This window comes from Nelusetta ayraudi, unplaced genomic scaffold (assembly GCF_046127955.1).
Source record: "Nelusetta ayraudi isolate G7.1 ecotype Tasmania unplaced genomic scaffold, CSIRO-AGI_Nayr_v1 ptg000028l, whole genome shotgun sequence".
NCBI classification, from domain to species: Eukaryota; Metazoa; Chordata; class Actinopteri; order Tetraodontiformes; family Monacanthidae; genus Nelusetta; species Nelusetta ayraudi.
The window spans coordinates 3,285,001-3,295,000 of NW_027466078.1; the positions used below are offsets into that span (position 1 = coordinate 3,285,001).

The 10,000-nt window shown below is 47.9% G+C and overlaps 1 protein-coding gene across 1 annotated transcript in view; it reads left to right on the forward strand.

Annotated features, from left to right (window-relative positions):
- The window catches only part of ftcdnl1 (formiminotransferase cyclodeaminase N-terminal like 1), a 10,617-nt gene extending 3,842 nt beyond the window's left edge, over window positions 1–6,775 (forward strand). The window contains exons 5-6 of the mRNA XM_076030567.1: window positions 2,066–2,257; window positions 5,776–6,775. Coding sequence (XP_075886682.1) covers window positions 2,066–2,257; window positions 5,776–6,212 — 629 coding nt within the window. The 3' untranslated portion in view covers window positions 6,213–6,775. The remainder of the gene's footprint in view (window positions 1–2,065; window positions 2,258–5,775) is intronic.
- The last annotated feature ends 3,225 nt before the right edge of the window (window positions 6,776–10,000 follow it).

Consider the following 10,000-nt stretch of genomic DNA (forward strand, 5'->3'; position numbering starts at 1 on the left):
GGCGGTGAGGCAACCGGGAAATAGGCCGAAGGCGAGACCGTCCCGGGTGGTTCCCGGGGAGGCGGGTTTGTACTCAAATTTCACATAAAATATTACGTTTTTACCGTTGTTTTTTTTTGTTACTTATTGGCGAACCAATGGTTAGCTTGATGCTATAAAAAGGTCACTTCCGGGGTTGGCCAGCAGGAGGGAACGGCGGTGACGCAACCAGGAAATACGCCGAAGGCTAGACCGTAAAAAAACATCTATCAGCTGTCCACCTCTGTGAGCTACCGAGACTCCCAGCTAGCATGTTTTTCCTTCAGGTATTAGTAAATGAAGGCAACATCCAGGTAACATTTGGATTTGAGCTGCCCGAGACAATTGGTTTTCCTTTGTTGTCATATTTTGTCACACACACACACACACACACACACACACACACACACACACACACAGAAACACAGAAACACACCCCAAGGACTTGTTGGCATAGAAAATGTGAGACAGTGCAGGTGGATTTAAATTCTTCTGTTCACCTTTATTTAAGATTAATTTAAGTTATTTAAATTACTTTACTTACTTAATTTTACTTCAACAATGCAGGTAGTGGGGAATGTTTCTGCTATCCATTGCATGCATTTTTGAGTAGCATAAATGTTCTATATGGAAATGCTCCGTTTAAGTGATCGAGACATTGTGTTGCTAAGGTGGTTTAGTGTCAATATAGCGGCTGCTGCTGGGTGCAGTTCTGTCAACAAAAACATTGCAGTCTATGCGACCAGCGAATCCAAAGCAGAAAGAAATGAGCACTGTATATTTCAGTGTTTGCTTATTTATCGCAAGTCATATCGTTATCGCAACACACAGCAGCATTATTGCATAGCGCATGTTTTCCGAATATCATGCAGCCCTAATGTCACGTACTGACACTTTTTCTATCTTCCTGCAACCATTTTTGCCGGCCTCTGCTGGCCAAACTATAGAATGCAGGTTTTTGGCTCCTCTGCATTTCTTTTAAGGGAAGCCCTGTCTGTCTTTTTCGACTGGTTCAAACCAGTGTGCGTCTGCAGACATTTTTACACAGTTTCTATGAGCTTTCTTTATGTTTGCTTTTTTTTAGGAATGGTGCGAAAAAAGAGAAGCCACCAAAAAAAATGACTGGTGGTGTGATGTCCAGTCTCTTTTGAGGAGATTAAAGCCAAAAAAAAGGTTCAGCTGGACTTTGCATGGGCCGCTTGGTGGACCGGTGGACCGCCTTGGCAGAGCTCAATGTAGGGCCGAAGCAAATTTGACAAGGGAGGTTGAGGAAAGTTCAGCGAGCTTACAGGGTGCTGAAGAGCACCAGTTGCATTGGGTCCAACCGCCATGGGCATCATGTAATAAAATATATCACGGAAACACGGTTTGAAATGATTTCATATGTATCAGTCTTGAGAAAACACAGCGTTCCTTTCCAGAGCGGAGACAATAAAGCTGAGTGGAGGGTGTACTGCAGTACCGCAGCCTCCATCCATGACCGCCCACCATCCTTAGAGTTCTGCTCGCTTACACAGAGCAAAAGTCAAGTGGCTGTGCAGATGCTCCAGCAGAGGCGACGGAGAAAAAAAAAACTGCCAGACTGGAATTAATTCACAATTCACAAACGCTTTAACGTTCAGTCGTCGTTGGACAATCTTCAGCCTCAGAAAATATATCCAACAAGGAAAATCCCGACCTCTTCCGTCTGTAACAAGCGTACATTGGCGGGCTGCTCTGAGCTCATCGTCTGTCGTGTCGGAGCGTCTTCTGCGGCTCCTGGCAGCTTCCTGTGCTGTTGATTGCTTTCACAGCTCGGCCTCCGTGCGTCTTGCTGCTAACGAGCACCGAGTTTAGCGTGCGGCGAAGCGGGTGCGAGCTAATCGACCTTGTGCAATTGTAAGGTGAAAAAAAAAAAATTAAAAGCACGGAGTGATAATGAGATGTTCATCAGCCACCGCCAGGTGCGTCGACTGTCACGTGCGACTGCCGTCTCTCTCCACGTGCGCGTGATGACACGATTTTTCATTTGCACATCTGTGTTGTTGTCGTTGTTGCCGTCGCACAGCTGTGGCCCGGGGACTCGCAGAGCGCATCCAGGGCACCAGTGCCTTCCTGTTCGGCTGGGCGGACGCCCCGCTGCAGCGGGGCTTGGCCCAGAGGAGGAAGGAGATGGGCTGGTTCAAGAAGAAGGGGCCGGACCTGCGGGACATCAGGCCCGACGTGGGCTCGCAGCCAATCAGGCGGTTCGGGGTCACAGGTGAGTCGCGCGTGGCCTGGTCGGAGAGTAAACCAAGGTCAGGGCTCATCATCGCGCAGGTTCAAGTTAGGCACACAGCCACAGAAAAATGTACACCTGTCCAGGTACAGAGCATCTTCAAGGGCTGGTTCAGAATTTATTGGACAAAGGACCTAATTTCCAAGTTAGCAGAGTGCCGTCTATCAGTGGAGACGACAACAGATTTCAGTTCTCTATTCAGGCGGGATGACCTTCTCTTTTATCTACCTGCTGTTGTCATTGCCACTGCGTGAAAGTAAAATTCTGCCCCTGCATCAGAAGTCCGGCGTTATAATCGATTTGTTTCGCTGCACTGTGGAGTGGGTAAGGTTGCCTCGCCTAGCGCCAGCGAACTCTGCTGGCGAGGAAGACTGAATGCGTTGAAACGCTCTCCGCTGATCAGTAGCACCTTGGCTAAGTTAGAAACGAGGTCCTATGTCTGAAATTTGGAACCACCCCTTACGAAACGTAGCACCTAGTGACGAAATTCTCAGAAAACCCTTCAGGTTCTTCGGGCGAAAGACGAAGCGACGCGAAAAGGTAGGCTTGGGCGATAAATCGATTCCGATAATAATCGCGATTAAAAACTCCACGATAACGATGATAAATGCATGAGCTCTTATTTCGATAACCCAACCAATCCCACAGGAGAGAAACAAGCGCGCGCTAAATGAACAGCCAATCCCAGCAGAGAAACAACGGCGTGCCTCCTTCCCTCCACCCGCCTCCTCTCGCTCGCAACAACTCAGATGGGAGACACACACAGCCGTCCGCTAAAGCTAGTTATAGGCACACGTAGAAATGAGTAGCGAGGAGCAGAAGTCGAGGGTAGTGAAGAAACTGTCCAAAATGTGCCTGAGAACTGTCCCCTGACACCGAGGGTGAGGAGGAATCTGAAAACGTCCAGCAGGATGAAATAGTGGCGAAGAAAGGCAATACCAGTTCGGTGATTTGGAATTGGTTCGGCTACCTCAGGTCCGACAAAGTACAGGCTAACGCTAAGTGCAAATTATGTCGGAGAACAGTCCCAAGCAAAACGGGAAACACCACGAACCTCTTTCAACATCTCAAGAAGTACCACGATAAATAATGGTATGAAAGCCAGAGTTTACGTTTTCATGCTAGCCTCCCCGCAGGTAACGCTAAAAACAACGCACTGCTGCAAGAGCCCAGGGGGAGTGTGCTGCGTGATACTCCCGCTAGCACTAGCAGTAGCCTAGCTAGCGACAGTGCTAAGCAAACAGTTGCTCGTCAAACAACAATACAGTCAGCCTTTAACGCAGCTACCCCGTACAAGGGGGAAAAACAAGGGACCTCTTTTTATTTTTGTTTTTATTTTATTTAATCAGTTCAGTACACTACCTCTAAAATGTTTGAGAGATGTTAAAAACAAGACACATAATCCTCAACATTTAAGTTATTTTATTTCAGTACATCTCAGATGTAAAAAATAATACAAATGTCTTGGTTCTGGCGGGTTGTTGTTGAATGTTTTGTATTGTCATACATTCTAACAATAAATATTCAAAAATAATCCTTCTGGTTTCTTTGCGGTCCAAGGAGAATACTAATATTAAAACTATTATTGATTAAAAACAAAAAAAAAAAAAAAAAATTCATATCGTGATAATTATCGACATCGAGCAATATAAGAAAACATATTGTGATAAAAAAAAATTGCCATATCGCCCAGGCCTACGAAAAGGCGAATGTTTCGCCAGCGATTTCTTTTTTTTTTTCTATACACACCAAGCGCGACGTGAATGTGCGTCTAAAATTCGCTAAGCGACTGCACTCCGGGGCTTTCTGTCGAGTCAACTGCATCGTCAAGTGATGATGTCCTGGTTGAATGAAAAAAGAAAAGGAGGAGAAGGATTTGGGTTCACTGATATTGTTCTTGAGAGAGGTGTTGCAGCCGTTGAATGAATGACTTTCGTTTGCCGACCACCTTAGTTTATAGCGGACATGAATTTTGTGCTTATTGTATTGCTGGAATGATTATACTATATTATTATTATTTGTTTTTTGTGTCTTGAGAGGGCGTGCTGTGTGCGTCAGGTGGATATATAGGTCAGGTGGAAGATGAAGAAGAAGCGGCGGTGATAAAAGCGTTTTTTGACCACGTTATTGAAGTTCCTGTTGCCATGAAATATTTTTACGTTTTACTTTGGATGTTTTTATCATTTACAAAGCTTTTCGGAACGGATTTAAACCAAAGAATAAAAGATGTGATTTTTTTTTTTTTTGCTGACCGAGAAGTTTTGTTTTACATGCGTAAAACGAAACACAGCTTCCTACACCAAGGCTTAAAAAACCCCCAAAACAAAACCAAAACAACGACATAATAGGAGATTGAGCTCACCGGGTGAGTTCAACACGGCCATCCAGGAGCTTGAATTTGACCCAGTGAAATTTGGCCGGTACTTCGGAATGTCCGTCGGACAATTCGGAGGAGTGCTCGGTCAACTGGCTACGCGTTTGCAGAGGGAGAGAGAGCGTTGTAGACGTGTTGATGTGACGTCATCGAACATCCAACACTATCTTTGATTGGTCAGAAGTCCAGTAGTCGCCTTTTTGCCTGCGAGAAATTTGACACAGGAGCGAAAAAATATTCGCCCGGCGTATTCGCTCCCGGTGTGATTGTGGCGTCTAATATTTCACTTTCAAAACAAAAGTCTTGGATCATTTCTGTGTCTAACTTGGGGCCAATTCCAATTCCTCCCTTAACTCCTCAATCTCAACCCTCGCCCTTAACCCTCAATCTTTGGCCCTCAATCTTGGCCCTCAAAAATAAGTGTAAGGGCTTAGAAATGGGACACCCCTTAAGTGCAGTTACGTCTTCAGACTGTGGGGGGCGGCCTTACACCAAAGCTACATCCAGTCAGTCAAGAAGAGGACGACGATGAAGAAGAAGAAGACGACGAAAAGGAAGAAGTCCTCCGTCGCTACACAACGAGGTATACAAGTAACGTGAAGCCGGGACCGCCGGTCCGGCTGAAAAACATCATAAAGTTAAAAAAAAAAAAAAATGTTACGCAACAACGATGTCAATAATCCATAAAAAACTCTTAAACTAAGACAATGGTTTCGTAATATTTATATCTTTATTAACATTACATCGCCATTTTTCGAAGATGTCTTGGCGAAAATACGCAATGCCTTCTGGGTAGCCCTTACTGCCAAGGGTGGTGCCGGAGAATCTCAATATTGAAGGCGATACAGCCCTTAAACTCCTCCCTCAATTTGACGTTCTGAGAATCGGGACAGCACTTGCACCTCGCGGGAGCGCGCATTTTTGAGATTGAGGGTTGAGATTGAGGGTTAAGGGAGGAATTGGAATTCACCCTCGGTTCGTGTGAACATGGCGGGCAGTTTTCATGCTGCTTGCTTTGGAATTTAGACATTAGCTTTCAAATATCAATATCCAGCAACAGCGTCAACCACCTCGATTAAAAAAGGTCGCTTTAAAAGGAATGTTTCTGTCCTTCCCTTGGCCGCAGGCGTCGGCGCCAGCCCGTACGTCATGAACTGCAACGTCACCATCGACACCGGGGACGTCGCGCTGGGGCGCCGCATCGCCGCCGCCATCAGGGAGTCCAGTCCGGGGGGCCTGCCCGGGGTGCAGGTGCTGGCCCTGCCGCACGAGGGCGCCGTGGAAATCGCCTGCAACGTGGAGAGCGTGAAGGGGAGCCCGCCGCCGGCGACGACGGCAGGCGGAGCCTGGCCGACCTTCAGCGTGGCCGGCCGGCCGTACTGCCACGCCCCGGCCGACCTCATCACGGCCCGCGTGGCCGAGATGGCGGCGAGGGAGGGGGTCGGCGTGAGGGGCACGGCGCTGGTGGGGTTCACCCCGCGGGAGTGCAGGGGCCTGGCGGAGTTCGCGCTGGCCCGAGGGATCCCCGAGTTCTGGAAGGAGCGGCATCGCGTCCGCATGTGAGGGCTGGAAAGAGCGCGGAAGGAGTTGGAGGGGGTCCTCGGCATTTCACGGAGGAATCGTCCGAACGATGAGGAAGCGGGAGGCCGCCATCGCACGAGTCTCTCCAAACATCCACACGGCCGTGCGCACAGTGCGCACAGTGCACACAGGCGCTCTCTGTCCTGCTAACAGAGGAAGTGTAACACGTCCGCCCCATACTAACAGCAACAGGAACATTAACGAACAGTGGAACATTGAACACGTCAGGAAAGCTGCAATATGAATACCAGTGTGGTTGAAGGAACCTGAACCTTTGAATAATTGCAATCAGTCTGATTTCACAAATGTGTGTGTTCCTGTTCCCTCTGCGGTCATGGTCGCAAGGCCGTCAAGGCGCGTCCGTATATTTACACACGTTTCATGATGTTATGTATTTCACAGTAACGGCCGCCTGGGTGCCATTTGTCGCTGTTTGGCGGCTGATCTGATCGAGTAAGTGCAGGTTTAAAGTGTAAGTGAACTTGTGGCTTATCAACGTTTCGCATTCTGAATGAATAAATAAATAAACAACAATATTGATTTTATATTTGATAAGATGTGTGTGGATGATATTTTTCTCATTATAAATTGGCATAACAACTCACTCGGCCCACGCGTGCCCAGAAAGAAATTTCAAATTAAAGCAAAAATAAAGTATATGAAAAATTGTATAAAACTAAAAAAAGAGAAGAGAAGATTATTACAGATTTTCTTTTTGCAGCAATGTGCAAAAAAAATACTAACAATCATCAGAGAGGGAGAGAAAGTTTGTGAACAATCTGACCTGACACTGGAATAAAACATGGTGTGTGTGTGCATTGATGTTCAATCTTGAGTCTTGACGCAACTGTATCTGTCTGTACTGGTTCTCTCCAAGTGCTTCAGTTCTTCCCCACAGGGCAAAGACACAAGGCACAGTAGACCAGTTCAAGTGTGTGTGTGTGTGTGTGTGTGTGTGTGCAAAACCCATTTTCACCCCAGGACTCATTGGACAGGCTCACACAACCTCCATGACCTTGAATGCAGGAGAAGCAGTGGTAGACAAAGGATGGATGGATGACTGGCAAGAGCTTCGTCTACACTTTAGAGTGCACGGCCTATCATTAAAGGTCCAGTGTGTAAAATTTGGCTTGATTTATGATACTTATATTGTTAAAAGCTTCCATGTGAACATTCATTCATTCATCTTCTATACCCGCTTAGTCCTATTCAGGGACACGGGGGTCTGCTGGAGCCTATCCCAGCCAGTTCATCGCAGGGCCACATAGAAACAGACAACCATTCACACTCACATGCACACCTACGGACAATTTAGAATGTTCAATTGACCTCACATGCATGTTTTTGGAGTGTGGGAGGAAGCCGGAGAACCCGGAGAGAACCCACGCAGACACGGGGAGAACATGCAAACTCCACACAGAAAGGTCCCAGGCCCGGGCCCCCGGAATCGAACCCACGACCTGCGCCACCGTGTCGCCCTCCATGTGAACAGTGAAACCTAGATACGAAATGCGCTGACAAGGCGAGCTTCCTTCAAATGTATTCACGCTGGAGCTTTAAAACTGAGAGTTTGCTGCAGTTTTGTCTGCAAGAGAAAGGAAAAGACGGCCCCAACGTGGCGGACGGGCAGCGGGCAAAGGTTGAACAGTTCCAGCTGAGTTCTCTGTGTGCAGCCGTGATCAACCTCGGCAGGCGGGGATTTCACTTTTGCTCGCGTGCAAAAAAAAAAAGCATCTACCGCTTCCTGTCTGCTCTAAGTGGAGCTCCAGTGTTTACTGATGAGTCCGGGCGCTGCTGATGAGTCTTTTCCCACAGCCCCCCCCCCCACCCCCCCACCACCACACACACACACACACACACACACACACACACCCGCTGACCCTGCAGGACTCGGTGGAAGAGTCACCATCTGTGTGTGTGTGTGTGTGTGTGAGAAACTATTTTTATCGCGTCATCAGCCCCCCCGCCCCCCGTCTTCATCCAGCAAACGGAGAAACTGGGCAGCGCGACACGTGACGTCCATGTTCTCCCCCCCCCCCCCCCCCCCCGCCTCCCTCCTCTTGATAAACTCCCTCCTGCTGGCTGTGCAGGGGATTAACCATTCAATAAGACGACCACGAGCGCGACGACCAACTTGGCCGAGGGGACGGGTCACGAATTAACTGGGGCGAGATGATTCCGCCCGTGTCTTACATAAGGTCAGGATAATGCACTGAATGGCCGTCCATTCATGTGTCGGACATGTATAGATTTGAGTCGTCGGGCAATAATAACTAAGAATATGGAACAGAGTGCTCAAAGGAAGGGGCACAGTGTGGGTCACAGCAATTATGACCTTGGCTCATCTTACATAGAAACGGCACCATGTGGTCTTCTACCTCTAAAATGAATTTCAAAATCAGTTCTGCGATTTACCGCCTTCTAAGCGGCAGAATGACATTGACACGGCGCCCCCAACAGGCCTGGTTTAGGATTACACAGCTGCCCGTGTGGTTTTCCTGCTTGACCACTGCCTCTTCTTCTTTCTCTGCAATCTTTGGGTCTATTTGTTGCCCCCCCGCCATTATGAATTTGTAGGGATGAGCGAGCTAGCTGGCTAGCTAGCTACCTGCAGCATGACAATAAGCGGCAAAGTTAAGAGTGCGACGCGCTCCTGGCAGAGGGTCAATGAATTGTGAAAAGCCAATAAATTATAAAAGTAAAGGATTTTGAAACCATCAGCTGAAGTTTAGCACAAAGTATTGTGTTGCTTTAATTACAATAATTTGGAAATTGTGTTGTTAAATCAGCTAAAGAGGAAGCTAACGCTCATGCACGCATTAGCTCTCTCGCCGGGAGGCAAACACTGACTTGTGACATTTGGAACTGAACGACTCTGACTGCCTTTCAGTCCGAGGGCTTAATTAAGGCTTATTGAATTTAATTGAGTATCAAAAAGCCACGGAATAGCAGATGAATCTTAAACAAACCGAGCAGGCGCGTCACCAGGCTTACGAGCAGGCGCGCGCGTATGGGGGGGAAGCAGCCTGGGCTGAGCTGCTGCTGCTGCTGCTGCTGCTGAATGACATGAGGTGAAACCCGTCCACCTTCACGTCACGGTTTACCCTCCTCATCACGTAGTTGTGAGCGTTTTTATGGCTATTTTTTGCATTTAAAGTTACATAAGGCCCCCTGTGAGGCTAAAGACGTGCGGCTTGCAGCGCGCGGTGGTGCGTGCGCGGTGGTGCGTGCACGGTGTGTGCGTGCGCGTCCTTCTCTGGATAAGCTCTCCTCTTTCACTGCGCTCACCTCTTTGTGCGCCATCCAGCTGAGGCTCTGTAGTCACACACACACACACACACACACACACACACACACACACACACTCACACACACACACACACACACACATACATCCCTTTCTCTCTCTCCGCCCCACTGTCTTCATCTCTCTCTTCTGCATCCAGGCACACATGCATCTCCACGCTATGGCTGACACGCACACGCACACACACACACACACACAACACACTCAGCCTGCCAGGCTTGGGAGCATCAAGGCCTAATCTAGGTCACAGCATAAGCCCAGAGGTATTCCAGTCTCTCTTTCTCTCTCTCTCTCTCTCTCATTCTCTCTCTCTTTCTCTCTCATACACACGTATGCATTCCCCATGCCTCTTCATCTTATTTCATTCCTGCACCATTTTTTAATTTTTTTTTAATTTATTGATGTGTTTTGCATTTGCATCAAAAGCCTTTTATATTTTTGATGCCCACGAACCTGATCTCCT